The 25030-nt window shown below is 44.0% G+C and overlaps 1 protein-coding gene across 2 annotated transcripts in view; it reads right to left on the minus strand.

Annotated features, from left to right (window-relative positions):
• The window catches only part of CCDC88A (coiled-coil and HOOK domain protein 88A), an 865879-nt gene that overhangs the window by 446735 nt on the left and 394114 nt on the right, over window positions 1-25030 (minus strand). For both annotated transcript variants that reach the window (XM_086927667.1, XM_086927666.1), the window contains exon 8: window positions 19466-19635. In XM_086927667.1, the coding sequence (XP_086783793.1) occupies window positions 19466-19635 (170 nt within the window). The remainder of the gene's footprint in view (window positions 1-19465; window positions 19636-25030) is intronic.

Genomic DNA, 25030 nt, shown 5'->3' on the forward strand with positions numbered 1-25030 from the left:
CATCCTCATCCATCCTTATTTTGTACACCATGTCACCTGTTTGGACCCGCCTATATGCAAATTAGTCTTGACCCTGCCCCAGTCAGCACAGTCCAGCCCAAACTGCCAAACCAGGTCCTCCCCCAACCGAAACACAAGCAAATCAGGACTGTTTTCGCCCTAGTTAGCTGATTTGCATATAGCTGTGTCTCAACTGAGGTGGCATGGTGTGCAAAATAAGGATAGATTGGGATGCGGCCCGAGTGTTTACCAGTGGCTAAGATTAATTTGAGCATTCCATCCATCACTGTTTTGTATACTTATCATGTTAAATATATGTCATACAGTTCTGTACACAACTTGCAGAAACTTTTGTTGCTATTTTGAGACCCAGCACATACTTGAAGGATAACAAATGTAGGGGTAACACACTGTGAGATATTTGAACTCACAATGTGATTGAAAGTATGACATAAGTTGTATGTCATTGTGCTCATCTCAGAAATGTGTGCAGTGCATGGTATAAAACAATAGAGGGTTGTACTTAGGGTCTAACTGAAGGCACCTTATCAGTGGCTAAAGCATGCTTGTCAACCTTTTATCTCAAAAGAGTCTTTTGAGCTGTTTAAGAGGGTGATCCCATTACGATGAATATAGAATGAACACTTTTATTCTAGGCTGTTTAAGGTTTAACAAGGGGGTGGCCTCTTTAAAGAGTATTAAGACATTTTGGTTCTTAGATGAGGGAATACCAGTAAAATGAGGATAATATCCAGTCAGTGAGTTTACAGATCTGCAACCTATCATGCATGTTGCAGAAGGTTATGTCTACTATCAGTAATGTAATTATCCGTCTACACTCTTGAAGTAGTGTTCTTCATACTAGTTGAACCGTGTGCTACTTCCAGGGTAACACAAGCAGTGTCAACACTTGTCTCACAATACCTTTTGTTCAGTATCTGACAACAAATGTTTGTAAGAGAAGTAAGGGTTAGAAGAGACTTTTGCACCCAAAGAGACATCAATGCGGATTTGTATGTCTTGCTGCCAACTCTTTTTGATTATGCTTTCAAAATCTGATCTAATTGTTTATGTGATATTTTGTGACACAGCAATGGCCCCTATTACCAAAGGTACAAATACACTATTAATATCTGGATCCTAGAGAGAGAGAAACTCAAATTCGGATAAGGGGCGGAGTCAGAAACCTAGCTACCGTTAGGGAATTTGACTAGAGGATCCTGATCAGCTCATCAACTCCAAAGGGTCTATGCATGTTGATGAAGATCCAGAGCTGGAACACCTCTTTGGTACCACCCAGATGAAGTGAAAAGGGACAGGCTGTTTTGGACCACCGGTCCCCAAGCCTTGCAGTTGCTGCTTTCCCTTTGAGAGGTTCTCATAAGTGCATGCACCTGAAGCTTCCTCCTCCGAAATGGTCAGTAGAAGGCCAAAGAATGGGAGAAGTAACCTCTTTACCATTGCAGGGGGGGCATGGCTAGGGTGACAGCTTCCATCTGTAATGAACAGGGGGATAGCTTGGTCAGTAAGATTTGGGGAGGGGGAGCTTCAAATTTCCCAACAATCATGTTGGCATATTATGGTAAAATTCATTATTTCAGAAGCAGAGCATGAGGGGCCTTAAGAGGCAGTAGGATGGGATAGTAGTGTGGATTTTTAGGGCCACTTAAAAGATAATATGTTGCAAAATAACCAAAAGTTTTAAGAACTTCAAAACAGAGGATAGAGAGAGAGTGTGTGCATGTTTTTGTCTGTGTTTGCATGTAAAAATCCTAGGTAAAATCCGACAACCACCTAACTTTACCGGACTGAAAACACCTATACCCAACTATTTACTAGAGAATACATTTATTAGGGAGGTGTAAAACCCCAAACAACCCCCCCTTGAAGCTGTGCCCCTGGCAATGAAGTCCATGATCAATTTCACTACAGGTATCTTCTTGTGCATAATGAGAGACAATTTCATTTCAATGGATCCTTTGAGCAGGAGCTAGATGATTCTAGTGAATACTTTCTACTCAATTATTAATTGTCCAATTCATTATGAAGTAATTCTCTTTCTCAACTTTTGTAACATCCATTGTCATTTACGATGTTAATGAGCCTTCCCATGTCTGCTTTTGACTTTCTACTGGAGACTGTTTTGCTTAATTTGTCTGAATTAGCATCATTTAGGAATTTTTCTATGCCATCTCCATAAGATCATGTGTACAAAGGTAATTAGACAGGAGGCAGCAGTCCTGAGACAATCTCTTTTTTTTTAAATTCTTTTTATTGAAAACCCAAAACTTTGGCTTCGTACATTTTATGACGGTAACATGGTTGATTTGCAATATATGCACAGTGAGCCTCAAGAGTTCAAGCAACTCCAATACAATGTCTAAACTCACAGGTACATTGCTTTTACGGCCAGTCAACTCAGCCTACACATTCTGCCCTCTCCAACCCCCATCTTGTATTCCCTCCCGCAATCTCAAATCAGCCCTGTCCCCTATATGCCCTCCAAGCCCCCCCACACCTTTTCCCATTTTTTGGGGCAGCCTCTCACTTTGTACACCACATATTCCACCCTTTGGCACCAATCCAGGTCGGCCTCCTAGTCAGTTTCCACTGACTAGGAGGCCGACCTGCTCTCCCTATGTGACGCTTAGTGACTCCCTCTGCCATTTCAGCCAAATCTCCATATACCTGGACCAATCCTGCTTCCCTTTTATCCCCAGGAGTAACCATTTAGTGTCAAGAGGGACCTCCATTGCCACAACTCTGGCCATTATCGCAGTTACTTAAGCCCAGTAACCTCACACCAGATGACAGTCCCAAAGGATGTGAAAAAAAGACCCCTCGCTCCCACAGCCCCTCCTGCACAGGGGGGATTTACCTTCATCCATCTTATGCAGGAGATTCTCTGTATAATAAATCCTGTGAAGAACTTTAAATTGGGCCAGGCTGAACCACACCTTAATAGCCATCTCCCGAGGGCCCTAGAAGGCCTCCACCCAATCGTCATCCTTGAAAGCACCCAGGTCCTCTTCCCATGCTGACCTTAGGGGGCCCAATAAGTTGGAGGAATTATTTATTAGTTTCATATAGATCAGTGACACTCCCCCGTGCGGCAGGACCTCGGTCAGTATTCGGTCCTCCAGTAGCAAGGACTCGGGTAACTGCTTCCCCTCCTGGCGATGGAATTTCAGAACATGTCCCAGCTGCATATGCCGGAAGTGCTCAGATTCTGACAGATCATACTCCCCCTGCAGGTATGCTGTTAGACGGGGACCCGAAGGGTCGGCCGAGCAAGGGGGAGAGTCCTCCTGGTGAGGGCCCTCTCCTTCAATCGCACAGACGAGCAACTACCCCCCCACAGATGGACGCCACACCAAGATAGGTTCTGTACACTTTTATAGGTATTCTCAGGCAGGGTAAACTTGACGATACAGCAAGACAAAGATACGATGATCTCGCCAATTCTAGTCTCTGGGGGAAAGGGGGTAGCGGGACAGTCTCAGGACCAGTCCGGTACAGGGGGTAGCTGGTGTATAGCTCTCAATCCTCGAGCTGGAGGGTTCGCAAGTAGGGGCCGCGGCAGCGCCAGCAGGCTCTCGACGATGGTTCACAAGGATGGGCCACGGCAGCGCCAGTAGGCCTTCGAAGATGGTTCATGAAGAGGATGAGCCGCGGCAGCGCCAGTAGGCTTACGAAGATGGTTCACGAGGAGGATGAGCCGCGGCAGCGCCAGCAGGCTTACGAAGATGGTTCACGAGGAGGATGAGCCGCGGCAGCGCCAGCAGGCTTACGAAGATGGTTCACGAGGAGGATGAGCCGCGGCAGCGCCAGCAGGCTTACGAAGATGGTTCATGAAGAGGATGAGCTGCGGCAGCGCCAGCAGGCCTTCAAGGACAGTTCACAAAGAGGGGCCGCAGCAGCGGCAGCAGGCCTCCAAGGATGAGTTCGTCTCGGTGTCTCTCGACTCCAGGATACAACTGACTTCCTGCTCTGGAGCTGCCCCAGTTATAGGTCTGGCGCCCTTTGATGTCCGGACCCTCGCACTTGGAGGTCGGGGGTCCGGGATGAGGGAGTCCAGACACCCAGCAGGGGGGTGGAGCCAGCGCCCAGGGAGGCCGGGGGCGATCGAAACCTGGCGGAGGGGAGCCATCGACACTACTTCTTCCATTGACTTGCCAAGTGGTCTCTTTACCCCCTGGGTGGATGGTGGTGCCTCGATGTCGGGCTGGGCTGGGCTGGAGGTTGAGGTCGACCCGTGGCCACGAGGCCTGGTCGTGGCGGCTCCAAGATGGCGGCTGGGCCGGGGATGGTGGTTCGGGAAGGAACCCGGGCCAGCCGAGAATGTTGTGGTGATGGGCCGGGGCCCCGTGGGGGAAGAGCTGGGGGTTGGCCCGGCGGCTACAGGGGTGGTTCTTGTCCGAGGAACCGGTGTAGCAGGGGTCCGTGACCCGCCATGCGGGGAGGGGTCGGGCCTGCCACGAGGCCTGTCCAACATATGCAAATTGTATGTAGGCCTGGTTCCTCCAGACATCTCCCAAATGTTCTATGCCAATGAATTCCCATCTCCGGAATCCCTTCAAGTCTCCTATTTCTGACAGCTGTGCACTGCACCCGAGCGGCATCAGACCACTAGGTTTCCCCTTTTAGCCCAGGAACCAGGTGGCCAGCTGTTCCATAAAGAAGTTTCTTATGCCCATCCCGGCCCATGAATGCCCTGTCCACGCTATATGCCAGATTTTGATGGTCAGCAAATACCCAGTCATTCACAACCAGGAGTTGGGAAGCCCAGTAATATTTCAAAATATCAGGGACTGCTAGTCCCACGTCGTATACCCCTCGTAACTTGGCCAGTGCTATTCCGAGGGCTCCTCTTTTCCACAACAATCAACAAACCTCCTGGTCGATTCCTTTGAACACTGTTGGCGAAATCTTGTAGGGCTTGTTCTGCATAATATAGAGTATTCTTGGCAGACTCATCATCTTATACAGGGCCGCTCTACCCATTTGCATCAACAGCACATATCCCCAATGTGTCACGTCCTCTCTAAACCCTTCTAATTGTGGCTCAATATTGTTACTGAGGAACTCTCGTGGGTCCCACGTGTTGTAGATCCCTAAATATTGAAACCCTTCTGATCTCATATGGGGCAGGCATTCTTGAGGCAGACAGGAAGTCTCCCCGACATAGGGTATATCACTGGCTTGGACCAATTAATCATATACCAGAGTGATGACCAAAAATACGGAACACCTGCATGACGCCGACAAAAGAAGACTGGGGGTGTGTGATGTATAAAAGGACAACATGTGCATAAAGAGAGATCCTTTCCTCCCATTCCCCGCCTCGGCGGGTCTTGGGCTCAAAAATTCCACGGACCTGATAATTCTCGCCTCGGTGCCTATTCCAATCATGGAGTCCCACTCTGCAACTCTGGGCAATAGCTTGCTTAATCTCCACAACGGCCCCCACAACGCTAAGAATGCCTGGCCTCCACCTTGGGGGTGCTGAGGAGTGGACGCCTCACAGGGAAAGCCAGGATGGGTTCCACAGCGGTATTCGTACAAGCGCCTTGAGACCCTTGCGGGTGAGTAGTGCGCTATAAAAGTATCAATTTACATTTTTTTTATGTTACCAGTGACTCAAGTGCCAGGGCAAACATTATGAGGGATAATGGCCAGCCCTGCTGAGTACACCTCCAGCGTTAAAAAATACAGGAAATCGTGCTGTTATCCCTGACTCTGGCCATAGGGGCCCAATAGAGTAGCCAAACCCATGCCCTAAACTTTGAACCAAAGCAGAGTCTCTGCAGTACTGCAAACATATAGTTTCACAGCACAAAGTGGAATGCCACAATAGTGTCTCCAGGTTACACTTGGTCAGGTGAATCACTCCATATAGACATCTCTGGTTAAGCCAGGTTCTTCTGTTGAGAATAAAACCTTACTGGTCAGAGTGAACAATCGAGGGCAGGACCTCCAGTAGTCTGTTCTCCAGGGATTTAGCTAGCACTTTAGCCTCCACATTTGGTAGCGAGATCGGTCCGTACGATCCACAGTAAGTCAGGAATTTGCCATAGTTTGGTACCACTAATATCGTCAACCATCCTATGATCCATATGGAGGCAACCCGTAGAATTAGCTTGCCGGAACATTGCTAGCATTGGCTGAAACACAAGACCTGCTAACCCTTCATACAATTCGACCGGTAGGCCGCTGGGTCCCCAAGTCTTGCCCGACTGGAGCTTGCTCAACCCTCCTGTTAGCTCTTCCTCGGTCAGGTCCGTTTCTAGGGCCTCATTTTCCTCCACCAATAGCACCCAGAGGGCCACATTCTGGAGAAAGCCTTTACAATCTGCGTCTGTCATAGAGGTTCGGGAGACATACAGAGCCTCATAGTAGGAGGCAAAGGCCTCTGCTATAACTGTGTTGGTGATATGGTTGCCTCCCTGATTGTCTCATATTTCAAGTACCCATGACCTCTGTCTATCGTGGCTTTCAAGCCACACTAACAATTTAGCTGCTTTATCCCCACATCATATAAGTGATGCAGTGTCCCTAATTCTTGCTTCCATGCTAAATCCTCAGCCAAGGCCCATAAGTCCTGTTGGGGTCATTGCAATCAATGTCTATTCATCTCTCCCTTCTCTTCCTGTCACATTTTCAAGCTCCAGTATCTCTCTTTCAATGTCTGCACGAGATTCCTATTTTTTACCCCCATATTTCAAGTACCCATGACCTCTGTCTATCGTGGCTTTCAAGCCACACTAACAATTTAGCTGCTTTATCCCCACATCATATAAGTGATGCAGTGTCCCTAATTCTTGCTTCCATGCTAAATCCTCAGCCAAGGCCCATAAGTCCTGTTTGGGGTCATTGCAATCAATGTCTATTCATCTCTCCCTTCTCTTCCTGTCACATTTTCAAGCTCCAGTATCTCTCTTTCAATGTCTGCACGAGATTCCTATTTTTTACCCCCAATTATTGCCTGAGGCCTCCCCCGCCCTGATCACTGTGTTGAAGGCCTCCCAAAGATTCACCACCAAAACTACCGACCCATGATTTTCTTTGAAATAAAATTCAGCGCATGTGTGTACTTTATCTCTCATCTTCCTATTTTCAGGTACCAGGCAGCATCTGGTGACCCACCAACGGACCCGACAGCTAGACCTCCACTGGGGAGTGGTCCGATAATCCTCTTGCCAGGGTCGCTGCGGTGGAGAACTGTGGCACTTGGGTCTGGATTATAATCAAGTAATCTATTCTATAGAAGCTACCATGCGGTCACGACAAAGAAGTGTATTGACAACTCTCAGGGCTATGCTCCCTCCATAAGACAGCAAATTTTGTATTTGTATTTGGCATTTGTAGAGCGCAACCTTCATCCCGAAGGACATCACGGTGCTAGGATAGCATTCTATGTGGTGTAGGAAAAGAGGGAATTTGAATGCAGCGCAGGTTATTCCGATTAGTGAGTACTTGACTTAGTATATGGGGAACAGGAAGGTTTTTAGCTTCTTTCTAAAAAGCAGATAGTCATCTGTCAGGCGTAAGTCAGGAGGGAGATCATTCCACAGAACCGCAGCTGATTTAGAAAAGGAGCGATCTCCCATCCTGACTCTGGTAGTACATTTGACTTTTACAAGGGCCTGATGGCACCATCTCAGGTTACAAGACGGAACGTGGAATGCCATTTTGTCTCGCACAATATGGTGGCCTTTCTTATGTAAGGTTCTATGAGCATAGCAGAGGAGCTTGAATTTGGCTCTTTGGCACACCAGCAACCAGTGTAGCTCCTTCATGCTGTCAGAAGCTGAGCTGCATCTGTTTTAATTTCTGATCCGTCTAGCGGCAGCGTTCTGGACCACCTGAAGACGAGAAAATACGTATTCGGACATGCCCATGTAAAGTGCATTTCCGCAGTCCAGTCTGCTCAGAAAAAGGGCCTGAGTGACCGTTTTTTGCAGTTTAGAGGAATCCAAGGAAAAAGTCTGTGGAAAAGTTTCAGTATGGCGAAACTTTTTCCACATACCGTGCGTATTTGGTCCTGCATTTTATAGAGCATTATTGAATAGGATGCCCAGATTTTTGGCAGCATGTTTAGGTTCAGGGAAGGTTCCCAGCGCTTGGGGCCACCAGCTGCTGTCCAAAATTGAATGTGCAAAGTCTCGGATTTTCCAGCATTTAGCTTTGGGTAGTGATCTGTCATCCAAGTTGAGACTTCGGTAAGGCAGTTAATTAGGTTACCCTTAATGTCAGTGTTAGCAAGTCTGTCATCCAGGGGGATCAGTAATTGTGTATCATCGGCATACGAGCAGATGTCAAAGCCCCATATCCTGCTGATGACTGCTAGGGAAGAGACATGCGTATTAAAGAGGGTACGGCTTAGAGAGGCTACCTGTGGAACTCCATGTTTGATGCTTTTTGTTGAGGAGCAGGAGCCCATCTGAATTTTTTGGGTTCTGTTTTTCAGGAAGTAAGCGAACCATGAGAGGGGTTTTGAATGTAATCCTTTCTCGTGGAGAATTCATAGTAGTTTATTGCGAGATACAGTATCAAAAGCTGCAGTTAGGTCCAAGAGGATCAGTGCTACAGCTCTGTCTTGATCCACTAGGCATCTGATATTATCGGATACAAAGTGTCCTCAGTGCTGTTGTTGGCTCTAAAACCTGTCTAGAAGGGGTCCAGTAGGTTATTGGTTTAAAGAAAAGTGGTGAGTTGTCTATTAATCAGTCTCGCCAAGACTTTGGATAAGTATGGTAGCTGCAATATAGGTCAATAATTTGCTGGGTCATAAATTTCCAGACCTGGTTTTATTAATAGAGGAAAGACCACTGTTTGCTTCCATATATATATGGGATGGAGGCTAGCTCTAAAGATTGATTAAAAAATGTTGTGACATGGGGGCATAGCACTGACACTAATCGGGAGAAGATAAAGTGTGGGCAGGGATCAAGTGGCGATTCTGCTTTAAGCTCAGTTATAGCTTTAGCTACCTGCTCTTCTGAAAAGGGGGCCAGAGTGGCCAGATGGACCTGAGCCAGGGGCTGGAATGTCACGATTTCCCAGTCTATGTTATCTCCCTCGGGCTGGCGGTTAAAGGATGCTAAGATTTTGGTCACTTTGTCTGTAAAGAAGTTGTTGAGTAGCTTGCAGTTCTCTATTGTAGGTGCCATAGTTTGAGACAAGCTAGTGGGTTTGCAAAGTTCTCGGATTACTTTATATAGTTCTTTAGATGAATTACCATTATCTTCGATCTTTTTTGTGTAATAGTTTTTCTTAGCATATTTTAGGGCATAGTGATAGCTTTTCGGTTCGACTAGGTAGCTCTGCCTGTCCTTGCTGTCTTTTGCCAGTCTCCATCTATGCTCCCGGGTTCGGCACTTTATTTTTATTCGTTTTAGTACTAAAGAGAACCACTTTTCAGTTCGAGTTTTATTGTTAGATTTCCTGTTTAGTTTTGGAGCGCACTGATCAAGTGCTTTCTCGATTTCTTTTTGTAGATGTTCAGCTTCCGTTTGAACAGAATTATTGTGAGACGTGTCAGATTGTAGTGGGAGAAATGTGAGGAAAATGAGTCAACGGTGATTTAGTTCCATGCTCTTTTCCCTGACTGAAACTCTGTTTTAGCCTGGAATGTTTATCTGGTAGGCTAAAGGAGAAGAAGATTAGGGAGTGGTCAGTTCAAGGCAATGGTTTGATGTCCTGCACATTGATAGATTTGATGTTGAAGAACAGTAGATCTAGTGTACGTCCGGCCGTATGGGTTGATTCTTTGATCCACTGAGCTAATTGTATTATTGCCATGTCACTTTCCAGGTGTTTGGCCTCCGGGTTGGTGGAGTTTTCATAATGGATATTGAAGTCACCTATAACTGTTTCTGTTTTAGGCAGAGAGGGAGGAGTTGTGATAGCAAGTTAGTGCAGGCAGAGATTGCACACCTCGTGTAGGTCCTTGTGTGGGAGCTTCACACGTTGGACATCTCTTAAATGGAGTCCTTTCCATGGACTCCGGGCTGGACTACGTCGAGAAAGGCCTCCCGGTCTCGTCGACGTAGAAGAAAATGTTTATTGTTGGACTCGAAACGCGTCGGAATGGAAATGAAATCGCGCTCGATAACAATACTGTCGAATTGGAAAGGGAATACGCGCCGAAATATCACTTTTTCTCGAAGTCGATCTGGAGCGCTTCGATCCTCATCCGAACCTGATGGCGGAAAAAAACAATCTAAGGATGTAGCCGATGCCCATGCGCACTAGCACCCAAAGGAGGAGTCACCAGTCTCGTGACGACAAAAGACTTCTCCAAGAGAAAAACAAGTGCAATCATCCGAGCCCAACACCAGATGGCGATCTATTCATAATGTACCATCTGCAGCCCATATGCCTCGAACATGTAATTCTCGCTGGGTTTCCGGGGGTACTCCTCTCACTGGGCCCCTTCGGCCGATCTTTCTTTCTGTTGCCATTGGCCCCCTCCCCAGCCACCCTCCAGCTGTCAGCCAGTCCCGCACTTCCTCAGGGTTGGTGAAGTGCCATGTCTTTACATCTGTGATGACTTTCAATTTGGAGGGGTAGAGCATCATATATTTCCATTTCTTAGCTCGCAGTGCTCTTTTCACTTCATCCAAGTTTCTCCTCTGGCAGTTCACAGGCAAGGTAAAGTCGGGGAAAAAACGAATCACCATGTTGACAATGTATAAATCTCTTTGTGTCCGGTCTGCTTGCAGTATCGCGTCCCAGTCCCTGAATTTCATTGTCCAGGCGATTATTGTAAGCGGAGATGCTCCTGATCGCGTAGGTGGCCCAACGCCCAGTGGGCTTTCTCCTCTGAGTAAAAGTTTGAGAGGCGTTTCGGTTTCAGTTTATTAAGGATCAGGTCCTTGAGGAACAAATCAACACTGGGGCCCTGGGACCCCTTGGAAACTCCCACAACTCTTATGTTGTCCCATCTTGCTCTCCCCTTCTGGTCTTCCAGCCTAGCGGCCATGGCCGTGCTTTGTTTTGTCAAGGTCTGTACTTGTTCCTCCAGACGTTTTGCTGTGGAAAGCGGTCAGTTTATGTGCATTTCCGTCACTGCCACTTTTTCGGACATTTTCTGGAAGTCAGCCAGGAGGAGACTGACATCCAGATTGGGTTCAATAGGCGAGATGGAGCCCCATAGTTCCTGTATGGCAGCCATGATTGTGCGTAGGGAGGGTTCCTCACCTTGTTGCGACTCCCCTCTTGGAGTTGCGTTCTCTACCTCTTGGGTCAGTGTCCTGCCCACGGGCATCTTCATAGTGTACTTGTCTAGGTTATTCTGTTGTGGGGGTTTTTGGGGGTGGGCTTTCACCATTGCAGGGGCTTTTTCTTCTCTCGCCCAGCCTCCATGACCGGGCCTCAACCCACACGGGCCTGGGAAGGTCAAGCACCACTAAACACTGTCCGGCACACTGGACACACCAATCTCCCTATTGCCCACCTTAGTCTGGGTGTCAGTTCAAGCAAAATTTGTGGGCTCCAGCCCACTGCCACCTCTTAGAAACCTCCAGGCACTCCACTGCCCAGGAGGCCTCCAAACACCACGCCTAGCACACTCTTTTCAGCTGGATCCTTGCCCCAACATCTCACCAGACCCCCAAAGTAGGGAGCATGTGGCCAGTCACACCAGGGCCCGCAGATCTTCCCCAGCCCCCTAGGCACCACTCACAAGGCACACCTTGGCCCAGGTGTCCTGTGCCAGTGAGCTACCCATTGGCCTCCTCATCAGACTCACTCTCCATGCCTCAAATGGCTCTACTTCCACCGGCGTGTAGGCTGCACGTACAGGGCCGACGCCTGCAAACCATCCATTCATTCTCCGCTTTTGCGGACGCCGCCATGCCACTCACCAGGGTCTGCGGGCCCCCGCCTCCGCCCAAGGCTGAGCCCGCTACAGTCAACGCGGCACTAGATCTCACTTTGGCAGCCCACCCCCGTTAACACCTCTGGTCCCCTCCCAGGATTCTCACCGCCCTCTAGGCTCTTCAATGAAGGCTGGTTCATCCGCTAACAGAGCGTCCCAGGTCTGCTCTTCCAGCGGGCGAGCAGCCCGCATCACCTGTTGCTCTCCAGAGGTATTAACTACGTCAGTATGTGATGTGAGGGAAAGGGGTGAGTAAATGCGCTTTAAGCACCCTGGCCAGCAAGTCCACAACCACCATCTTCCTGAGGCTTCCCAGCTGGCTGCGAGACAGCTTTACGTGTCAGTGGCACCGCCCTGTCACTCTTGTGCCCCACTGTACAGTCGCCAGGGATTCTCTGTCACGTCCCCATCCAAGCTGGGCAAGCACTGCAGGATTTCTAGGTGGATATCGGGGGACCAGCCCCAGGCAACACAGAGCCCGTTTAGCAGGCAGCCATCTTTCTCGGATGAAAGCCGCGCCCTCCTCTTAAGACAATCTCAACCTACTCCTTACTCTCTCGAGAAGAGCAACCTCTTTGATATAACTACTATTGCCTCTAAATTGCAGATACCTATCTTGATAGAAATCGGACATTCTTTTTTAAAACAGTGGCTGTTTGACCTTCAGATTTACAATGCAGCAAGTCTTCAGACTTACTACCTCCACCCACGCCAAAAGCCTCAGGATCATCATCAACAGTAAACCCGACATGACCACCCATGTCTATGCTGTCACTGCCTCATCATACCATGAAGATGCTGAGGAAGATTTTCAAATAGCTCCTAATCAGCACTTTGGTCACATGCAAGCTGGGCTATGGGAAGACTCTCTAACCGGGAACAACAAGAGACTCACCAGAAGGCTGCAGACCATTCAGAACTTGGCGACTAGAATCACAGTCAACCTCCCACACTGCACTCACATCACATCATCCTGAGGGAACTCCACTGTCCCTCATTTCACAAATTAGCACAATTCAAACTCCTTATCCACAATTTAAAGGCACTACATAACATTGACCCAGCATACCTGAACAATCACATTTGCTTTCACAAACCATCCAGATACCTCCAATCATCCAGACACCTACTTGGACACATTCTAGGCATACGGAAAACTAGATATGGTGGTCAAGCCTTGTCCCACATCGCTCCTAAAGCGGGAATGTCCTGCTGCTACATATAAAAGTCTCCCCCTTACTTCCTGAATTCTGTAAGAAGCTGAAGACCTGGCTTTCTGAGTAGTCCCACCAGTCCGTAGTGGCTAGACTCACACCTACTCAGCGTCAGGATAACCTAGTGGTGATAGTGTGCTTTACAAATCTGCAAAACATAACATGCAGAACAATATCAGGCATCTGCTTCTTCCTGCACACTGTCCTGTGTTATAAAATAGTTCTTGCCTAATGTTGAGATGCCTACTATTGTGCTGCACTCTGGAGCCTCCTAGTGCCCCCTAGTCACCAGTGCTGCCAGACTCTGCCTGTAGTGTGATGGGGACAGAGTCACGTATGCATTTAGGAGTACACGAAGAAGTACTACAGGAGCAAAGAAGGCACATTCTCTTCTATTAGTACTAACTGTATATGAGTAGTCTAATTTTTCCCATTTAGATACTTTTGGGGTAAATGTACACAGTTATAAGAGTATGCAAAAGTGTATTACAGAAGTACGGCTTTGCATAAGCCTTTAACTGTAGGCCCCGTGAAGATCAGCTTGGCAGGGCTCCTCCTTCGTTATCTCTACTTCCAAACAGGCACAGCAGGCACGTTTTATCAGCCACACTTGCACCTGATCTCATTTTATGATCTGTTATTAACGCACTATTCAAGTCGTAGAGATAATTCACTTTCGACCCAGAAGGTTTAAAATACGTGCCTGCTCGATGAATACTGCTAAAATAGAAACCTTAAACATGTACATAAAATAACGTGAAACTAGTGAGTCATAAACATCTGTTCTGCTCGATTCAGCTCCTAATACTCTCCTCGTTTTGCTATGTTGTCAGACTCTTATCTAACCCCAAAAATATACAAAGAAAGAAAACCCAATATTATGTTTTAGATAGCTTTGAGTAGATACTGTATTTTTAACACATTTTCGTGAAACTGATTAAATGCAGTATCAAAATTATTCAGATTTTTTTCCAAGACAATTTGGGCTTTTTATCCTTTACTTTATTTGGAACATGAAGCCTAGGGAGGGTTGATGGAACGACTTTAAACCGCATTACCATGCAGACTCGACAGGCATTATTAAATGTCTAATTACAGGTTTGAAGCAAAGACTGGAAACGGCTGAGCAAAATTATAATGAAATCGCGGGCCTGCAAACCTGCACTATGTATTAACCGTCAATCAGACTAATAACTGCAATCTTTTCACTTTTTTCCCCGACTGCAGCTGGTTATAGACTCCCCAGTGCAGATCCGCAAGTACAGATTTATCCTGTGAAAGCTGGTACGAAGCATTTTCTACACTTGCCATATCTTCCTGAAGGGGCTTATGCCATGCTGAAGAAAAAAAACTGCTTACTGATTGAAAGCCTCTGGTTTATACATATCCAAATGTCATAATAATGAGAAAATAATGTGCATATGAATTTAACTGAGTGATTTTGACACAGGAAATGCAAAGCTGCTTAATGACAAATCGTACTAGCTGTGATCTGGCACAGTGTATTTTAACATCTCGTGTATCTTACCAATTTCTAAGCTTTAATAATATATGCTAGATGTACCATATGGATTACTGTTGTGCCTTCTTGATGTGGACAGAATTTTACCAAAAAGCAGCAGTCTGTATGGATGGGTTCAGAATATTTAAGTAACATAACTTCTGAGGCAAAAGTGTGGCAAAATAACATTTTTTACTTTTCTGCAAGAAAGTTTGATGGGATGCTGACACACTGATGTGTGTGCCTGACACCAAGAAACACCAGGAGGAGTAGATGGTTTGCACTATCGGGATCAGCTACGCCATTAACAGGGGGTTCTGCCTGCTGTCCTCTTTGGGAACACCTGGCCCAGTGAAGGAGATATACCATTAATTGGGTTTAAATAGAAGTGATCTGGTGTGAAATGTTTAAACTACAGACCACATAAAACCAAGCACCTAGGCTTTGCTTACATTTAAATTAATTAGGTATTTTTTAATCCATCTCGTAAAGTCCTATACTGGCGCCTGGTGAGGCAAAGAATAAAAAGATTTCATTGTCTTCAAAAATCGAATTTGATCACCGATTCAAATACTTACAAGATTTGGATAATCTGATCATGCAGCTCAGATTTAACTGCAAAACTCAAGTTGGTAAAATGTATATGAGACATCAGCGCACAGCTCTGCAACTCATGTACCCAAAATCTTAGGAATTACCAAATTTGGTGCATTCAAAATGGAATTGAAGACGAGTCTCTTCAAAGAGGCTCTCCCTACTACAAGGTATTCCATTCTCGTGTCCAGAATAAAGGAATGACTTCCCAAAAACAGAAAAAAATTTAAAACAAAGAAATAAAAAAGTGAAAACTTAATAGAGTTATCAGAAAACTATCATGACACCATGACGTTTGGTATGTCATATATAAAATCAGCGAATTACGGGGAGAATATAAAAAGCTTGTTTAACATACTAAACAATCTCATAATGACTCACTTTAGATAAACATTTTAACATGTGTAAATCCAAAGACTTCAAGAAATTCTGAGAATGTATCAATCCACTAGATTCTCCAAATTAAAATAGCTTGGGTTTTTTGGTAGCATTATCAGACTGGTAACTACATCAAGTGCCTGTAAGAGGATGGTACGTTGGTACAGGCTAGCATTACCGCCAGGCTCTCTACAAATGACCACCAGCCTGCAAACACTCATTAACAGCACTCAAATTGATGGTGCACCTAGCACAAATTGCCTTAGGACAGTTTTATTTAAATACAATAAGGATTATTGAGGTCTTATTCCAATATTTAGTATTGCCATTTTAAACTAAGCAATGCTAGATTCCTGGAGGGGCTCTATTTTACAACAGTTATATACAAAGGGCCTACTCAACACTCCAAGTAGTGACAGACTAATAGCTCTTCATGATGTCGATGGAGATCTCTTTGACTGGATGGACGAGCGCAGGCAGCTGCCTATTATTTGAGCTGGTTTTAGAGCCTATTCTTGGACGTCAGATCATATAACAGCCCTGTCAATGCTTATCAATAAGCACACTCATTCAAGTCAAAATGTGTAGGAAAGCTATATTGAGTTTGCTACTTACTTTGAATGCATTGATAGGACCTAAATATGGACAGAATTGTAGACCCGAGGGTCTTCATTCTACCTCATTGATTGCAATATGCCAATTAGTTAACAGAATGTATGTACAGACCACATTTGATAGTACTGCAACACATTCCCCAAAACTTCAAACTAACACATACCTAAAACAGGGTTGTGTAATAACTCTGATGTTTATTCTATACATTGATAATCTACAGTCATCTTTAACTGACGCTCATCCTTACCCCCCAAGAAATCCACATTCTTGTCCAACAGTACGAGGTTGACGTAGTGCTACTTGACTAAAAAGGGATAGGTGTATAAAACTAATTAGAGGCCCTTAATAATTACTGCAAATCAATAAATCTATCATCAACCTTGAGAAAAGCAACATTATTATTTATGTAATGGAGATATGGTTTTTGGACAGCAAAGAAGTAAAAAGAACTTCTCCTATAAATGTTGTGGTGTGTGGGTACATAAGCGGGGAGGTTACACACATCACCTGACTGGCCTTAAACCAAAGGCCACCCCCTTAGCATTTGAGTTTGAAAATCGCCAACAGTCCTATCAGGACCCTCCATCCAAGCACTACTTAAAGTAGTTAAAGCCATACCCCTCCACTCTTTAGCAAGAAGTTGTGAGCCATTTCCTGTGACAATGGCAAGCTGGTTAGACAAAACTCAATTCAACCTTTTCAGGCTGGTGCTCCCACAGCAGATTCCCTCCAACAAAACACTACTTTAAGAAGTTAAAGCCAAGCATCTCACAGCCTTAACAAAAAACTGTGAGGATTTTCGCAGCCCTCCGTTCCCCTGAAGAAGGCCCACCGACCTGTTTTGACTGAACCATGTCGACCTGTTACAACCTAACATCAGGTACGGTGGATCATTAACACATTCTCTTGAGCACCACCTACAACATTTTGTAACATTTCCCCTTCCCTGTCAAATAAAAGACCAAACAAGGGAACAGAGGTAATTCTAAACTCACCCATTTTGACACTGTTCACTTTTTAATCACACCTGTCTTGAAATCAGACGGTCTCCCTCCAGGTGGAGGAACGTAGATCACTTGGAGAACTGGAAACTTAAGTAATAAAGACCCAATGATGATGCTATTTAACTAAAAGACAGAGCGGACAATCAACATATACCCCACCCTGAGTTAGTGTGAATGAGGGTCTCCAGAACAAAGATCGTAAGACCCTGGAAAAGTAAGACATGTGATTCATTCTCCTCCGATTATCATCTTATCCCTATGGAAGCCAAAGTAATCTCCTCTTCTCTCTCCCTCTTTTGATTACATGGCCTATTAAGATGGTCAGCAACAGCTGAAAGATATTGTTTGCAGGTGTAAACTAGATCTGTTGTAAAAGTCAAGACAGCATTTCAGTAAAAGGGTTAGGGTTAGAGAAATCTGGGGACGATACTCCACAGAATATATTTCAAGAACTAGGCTATCACGTTCAACAACTGTGGGGTTAGGCTTCAAAATAATCCTCTGTTGCTGGTTAAGGAGAAGTTGGACCAAAGAAAGTTCTGAGAAGTTGAAGTTGGAGGGCAGTAAACAAACTCGGTCATGGACAGAGTTAGGCTAATAACAATATCTAACATTTGTTGGAAACCTTCACATTGTAAACAGTCCTGTGAATAAGGAAAGTTGTCAAAAAGGTGTGAAGAATAATATACAAGAAGAGCACTTGGAAATCCTCACCTTCTCCCAGATGAGATGCGGAGATCGAATGTTGATGTTTGAGTTTCATTGCAAATAGATAGATCCACAAACACCCTACTTGCTGAACACGGATAGATTCATATCCCTTTTTGGGGAAACTTGAAATAATTATCTTAATATGTTTGTATTACTAGATAGAGGGGGTAACACACAGAAGGTCCGAGATCGCTGGACAACTGACAACATCTGAATGGACGAAGGCAAGCAAACAAGTAAAAAATATATACACTAATGCTGGTTTCAAGCTGATATAGGTTTATCATTTAGATAAAACATACCTCACACCAAATGAAGGGATTTATTATACCTATAGATATCACCTTTAGGAAGTAGATGTGGGATGCCTGAGGATGATTTTCTGCACATGACGTGTGGGTCCAAAGGCGGAAAGTTTCTGGAGTGATGTGGTGAAATGTGTGAGGGATATGACTGCTGGAGTAGTCCAAAAAAATTACTATTTGGTATAATGCTAGCACACTTCGGGCCAGATGTAGGAATCCAAATACCGGTCGGAAACGGCCGAAAATACTGATTTGCGGAAGCTTTCCAACCGGTATTTGGATATTGAGATGTAGGGGCATGTTAAATTACAGAATCGGTAATTTTACCGAATTTGTAATTTTTCCGATTCGGTAAAATACCGAATTGGTAAAATTACCGATTCTGTAATTCAACATGTAGGTAGCACTGTAATCAGTGCTACAGGGGTTTAAGAATTCGTTATTTACCACCAACTAGAAGTTGGTGGTAAATAATGAAAATCCTTCAAAAAGCTTTTTTTTTGCTTTAAAAAACGTGCCATGTTGCAGACATACATGCCATAAGGGCATGTATGTCAGCAACATGTGCACCCAGCACAATTGAGGGCTGCTACAGGGTGTCAAAGTGACACCCTGTCCCCCTTGCAAATTTGGTAATTTTACTGAATCGGTATTTACCGATTCGGTAATTGGCATTGATTCCTATGGGCCTTAAGGCCCATAGGAATCAATGGCAATTACTGAATCGGTAAATACCGATTCGGTAATTACCGAATCATTCCGATTCGGTAATTTCAAAAGTGAAATTACCTACATCCCATTTACCTACTCTTAAATACCGAATCGGTATGATTCGGTATTTAAGAGTAGGTAAATCGAGATTACCTACATCTGGCCCAAAGTCTGTAAATTGAGATTAAATATATGGGCATTGGGGACAGCACAGGCCAAAGGAAGAATTGCTATACATTGGGGGTCCTTCTGTGCCCCAGCGGTGACACAATGGAAGAAAGACTTAGGCTTTCTGAGACTGCTCAATTTCATTTGCATATTACCCTTTTCACCCTTTCTATTCAAATTTGAGATAGTGACCATGGAGGGGACGGTCACACTGGATTGTTTTAAAAAACCATTGTAGTGACAGCCTAATTTGAAGAACTTTTTTTCTGGGCTGCCTGGGGGGAGGGCTATCTAAACCATTGGGTACAATGACGAACCTCAGATTATTTTACATATCTCATTTTCATTATCAAATTCATCTCTATTCAGAGTGCACTTACAGTTCTTGCCTGAGCCTTCTTATTTTTGCCTTAGCATCTGCTAATTCTACTGAAAGGTGCTGCCTGCTTTCTGTGCGTCTCATGCCCGGAGATCCAGAAGGAGATTGTGCTGCTGAGGTATGGGACGGAAAATGAAGGCAGTCCCGTTCTTCTGAAAGTTCTACAATTGTCTAAGAAAACAAAAATCAATAACTTCAACCTCTGACTTTGCTTAAAGAATACATTTTACTATCACATTACTTAATATCTCAGAATTTGAAACAACAATGTGCACATGCAAAATGGCAATTTCTGCACTTAAATTACCTGTTAAAAATACATATATTGTTCAAGGTTAACGGGAGATTTGTGAAGGTGCTGGTTTATAAAGCTGAACAACGAAAATAATACAAACTTGGACAAGAACTCTCAATTAGGGGTGCCTTAAGTATCTGTGAAGAAAGCTTGACATTTGGGAATATAAATAACCAACAATTATGATGATTGTTCAAAGCAGACTTGTTCAAATCAGACTCTGAAAAGTGGGACACTCATTTTTGCATTCAATTACAGCATAGTTTAAGTAAAATATCATACTTTGGACAATTAGGATATTTTTGTTTACAGTATAAAATCCCTTTAAGCTAGAATATTTCTTATAATTGAAGGATAAGACTGAAAATTATAAAATGTTGGATTTATATTTTAAATATATATATTGATACATTTAATGATTTTCAAAGAACGGTTTTGCTCAACCTTAATTCAAGTGACTTTTAAGGTTTTTTAATGCATTTTATTGTTTTATAAACCACAGCAAGATTGACATTACCTGCTTTTTCACACCATCTCATATGCTTTGACTGTACCAAACAGATATTCTATCGTATATCCAACATATGTAGATATTCATTTCATTTACAAGCATTACTTCAGAGTTTCAATTTATTTGTGTCAATTTTTTTAAAATTGGTACAATTGCATACAGAATAAAACAAGATTGTTAAGTTATATTGCAATTAGGTACATATACATAAAAAAAGAAACACCGAGTGGTTGTACATAACAATATAAAATCATCTTAGATCTGAATGGATGCTTAAAATAGTGGCAAGTGGAGAAAAGTAGCGTATCTGCATAGCTAGTCTGTCTGAGAATTCATTCTCTTAAAAGACATACCCCAAAACAATAATGGTCAGGGTATGTCCTCAGAAACACAATAACACCCGAGAAGCAATGTCTGCAGATAAACTGTTCAGAGCCTTCGCAGCATAATGGCAGTGGATATTATGTTAATACACTTCCCAAAGAGTGCCAGCTTCATGGCATCTTTAAAAGTAAAGATCCTGTTCTTTAAAAACAATAGTTTTGATAAAGTAAGTTGTGCTGTTAAAAACTGTAGGAAGCAGCAGAGGAGCAAATGTAGTAAGTAAGGCCTCTCTCCTGTAATCACAGAATCTGCAAGGGCCAATGCCGGTTGTTATTGCCCAATCAGAGCAGAAATAATTGATGGGAAGTATCATGGGTTTTGCTCAAAGAATATAAATCCTCCTCTCCTTACTTAGTATTGCCTTTAGATGGGATTGCATTTTCGTTATTCCATATGGTTTGAGAAATGGGGCAAGGTCATCCTTCCTTGAAAGGAACGCCGTCTGTTTCTTCAAGATGATTTTTATGAGTCATTGACTCACCTTTCTGGTACTGAGAAAATGGACTGACCGGGTTGGTAAAGATCAACCGAAACGGCAGTTTTTAGAGTATCTGGTTTGGCTTGCTGAAATGGGTGATATTATTTGGGGACGGAGGCCTTGCATTCAAATTTCTGCCCAGTCAAACAAAGCTCTATGAACAGCAGCGATCGTCAAGTTTATTTTGGTAAAGGGGAGAGATTGGGAGAGCATGTGGCCCGCCAGGGCCGCCGACCTCAAATCTGGGGAACTAGGTTCGATTCTTGGCAAGGATGTACAAGATTCTGTGATCCTGGGCAAATCACCTAGGGCCTGATGTAGGTCACCAAATACTGGTCGGTAACGGCCGATTTCGTAAATCTATATGTAGGAGGCACTGCAAACAGTGCGACAGGCCCCTAAGAATTTGTTATTTACCATGTAATACTATAGCATGGTAAATAACGAATTCCTGTGTACATGCACATCTGTGCATGTACACCTGTGCCATGTGGCACACAGACATGCCCTAAGGGCATGTCTGTGTGTCACATGGCATACAAGCCAGAAACAGGGGTGCAACAGGGTGTCAAAGTGACACCCTGTCCCCCTTGGCAATTCGTTTTTTTTACCGATTCGGTAATTACCGAATCGGTAAATACCGAATCCTACCGATTCGGTATTTGTTACCGAATAATTACCTACATCAGATTTACCGATTCATGAATACTGAATCGGTAAAATTCGGTATTTATGAATCGGTAAATCTGATTTACCTACATCTAGCCCCTAGTCTTCCCGTGCCTCACAAAAATGAATCTGTCCTCATGTAATGCAACGGGTGCTCCTGTGAAGCGCTCTGATACCCAATATCTTCTGGTCGAATTCACTCTATATAAAACTCCGTTACAAAAAAAAGTTTTCAAAAAAGGGAACAGTCTTTTGTTGGCATAACACTAGTTAAACCACTAGGGGGGAATTTTACCATGAATAGGCATGATGATCATAAGAGAGGTTTGAAAGTAGCTTGGCTCATGTGACTGAAATAATAGCCTCTGCTGATGGTGAGTATTGTTGAGAATTTAATTTACATAAGGCAAATGTGATTGCAAGGCCTTCCTGGTGATATGTTTTGGGTGTAAACTGGATTTGCCTGTATCAATGAACTATACAACCAGATGGTGGGTACTTGGGTGTTTGGGAGATGGTTAAATGCCCCAGCCTCCATCTTAACTTAGACTTGTTCCTATATCTGCCAAAGGCCATCACTTTAATTTTTCTGCATTGGCCACTAGCTTACTCTATAATACTGGTTTAGCTCAATAAGGGCAGACAGCAAACCCCTTTTCGTGTAATCAAGAATAGAAAAGTCATCAGCATATTGGATCATGGGAGGTCTATATAGACCGATCTTGGGTGGAAACGTATTTGCCTTACAAAGTGTGCAACCTATGTCGAAAGTATAAAGACTGAACTGCATAGGAGCAAAGACACACCTTGTTTTAATTCCCGGGTAGTCGGTATTTGATTAGTGGCAGAGTTCTCTGTGCCCCTTTTTACACAGACCCATCATGGATGTTGTTTGGAGGTAGTCAGGGGTCACAGCTGCAACCTCTAGCTTGATCCCTGCTACTCCTGACACTTATTTTGCGACCCCTGGCCTCAGCGGAGTAAAATGTTTTGTCTCCTCCGGGGCAGGGGTCGCAAAGGAAGAGGCAGGGGTCGCAAAGGAAGTGCCAGGAGTAGCAGGGAGCAAGCTAGAGTGACAGCTGTGACCCCCGACTACCTCCAAATGGCGCCCATGGGACCCATGTGGCAAAATAAAGCGAGATGATCGCGCTGAGTAAGGTGGAGGAGATTCCCCACTCTGCCAGTTTTGCCCAGAGTTGATATCGGTCGATTCCATCAAAGTCAGCTGATGGGTCCATACAATGCAAGAAGAGGGGCAGTCGAGAACGAGGGAGGCACAATACGACTGATATGACTGAGCAACAATGTTTTCAACATATCATGAATATTGTCTAAATTCTGTTTGATGAAAGTGTAAGGTTTGATTCAGCCACCCGTGCCTCAAGCTCTTGTAATAAAATGTTTGCATGGACTTTAGCCTCGACATCTAAATAGAGCAATTAGATGATAATTGCTTCCTTTTTTGTAGTTTTGGATGAAGGACTGACCCCTTCCAAATTGTGGGACCTCAGCAGATTGAAAGCAGTCTGCATACAAGGGGTAAGCAGGTAAGGCAAAAATGTGTGTCTGCTTTAAACAATGAGCCCAGTAAGTCATTTAGACTGGGCACCCCATAAGCTTGCATGGACTTAATTGTCTTCTGGACAGTTGCTCTGTAGAAAACCTCTAAGCAGTATTTCTCGTGTTCATGTTCTGAGTGCTGCAACACAAAACCACGAGTCTGCATCTCCATAAAGCAGCTGGACGAGTTTGACCAATTTCCCCTTTGGCAAGCCATTTCCTCTGATGGTAGATTTAAAAAGTGTTAATGTATGGCCAAACATCGTCCTGATTATTGCGAGCTAAATGGGAATACACATGTAACCATTCTGATTCCACATATTTCGCTTTTGTATTCCACAGGAGGATACAATGAACTTTAAAAAATTTACTCAGAGACTGTTGCACAGATTGGTTTGTTCTATCTTTGTTCTGTCTTCTGGCTGGAGCATTTAAGGCTGTTTTGCTTTTCATTAGTTCAGCAGTGTAGCTGGTGGACTAGGGGGATGTATGATGTTACAACGCGTACTTTTAGCACGTATACCATTACAACGGATTTTTTACAACGCAGGTCATGTTACAACGGATACCATTACAACGCAAAACACTACAACGCACATACTATTACAACGCATACCATTACAACGTAAGTATAGGTAAGTATATGATAATAATATATAATTTTAAAATATGTAGTAAATATTTATTAATGTTTAATTTAATTTAATTATTTGTTATATATTATTTTAATAAAAATATTAATTAAATTAATTTTAATTTTTTAATTTGAAAAATAGGTTAAAAATACCCCTGTACCCCAAAACCCAAACCCAGCCCTAAAACCTAAAAATACCCCTGTACCCCAAAACCCAAACCCAACCCTAAAACCTAAAAATACCCCTGTACCCCAAAACCCAAACCCAACCCTAAAACCTAATACCCCTGTACCCCAAAACCCAAACCCAACCCTAAAACCTAAAAATACCCCTGTACCCCAAAACCCAAACCCAGCCCTAAAACCTAAAAATACCCCTGTACCCCAAAACCCAAACCCAACCCTAAAACCTAAAAATACCCCTGTACCCCAAAACCCAAACCCAGCCCTAAAACCTAAAAATACCCCTGTACCCCAAAACCCAATGTTTATAAAAAAAGAAAAACTTACCTATAAATATACTTAGGATGTAATGGTATGCGTTGTAATAGTATGTGCGTTGTAGTGTAATGCGATGTGAAGGTATCCGTTGTAAAATGACCTGCGTTGTAATAGTATCCGTTGTAATGGTATGCGTTGTAAAAAATCCGTGGTAACAGTTGCATACTGGACTAGGGTTACTTCTCTGCCTAAGTTGCGATATACTAAGTATGCTATTAGGAGGACCCAGTCCTATTACAAATAGCCCAAGCTGATGTTTATGTGTTTCAATTTTGCTTTCCAGCTAGTGAATCGGTCCAAGCATAGCTCTCTTCACTTTGGTCCCCTTTTCAACTTCTTTTTAACACACCTGTGGAAGTACTGAAAAGGTTTACTTTGCTCCCGATAAGCTGCTCCAAATCAAATTGTATTCCAGCTAGAAAGTGGTCAGTTTCGGAGTGTTCCACAACCGTGAAAGCTTTACATGAGGCCAATAGAGAAGTACTAGCAAATGAGTAGTCCAAGGTAATAATATCCCTAAGTGTCTGTAGGGGT

The sequence above is a fragment of the Lissotriton vulgaris genome, chromosome 6 (genome assembly GCF_964263255.1).
Source record: "Lissotriton vulgaris chromosome 6, aLisVul1.2, whole genome shotgun sequence".
NCBI lineage: Eukaryota > Metazoa > Chordata > Amphibia > Caudata > Salamandridae > Lissotriton > Lissotriton vulgaris.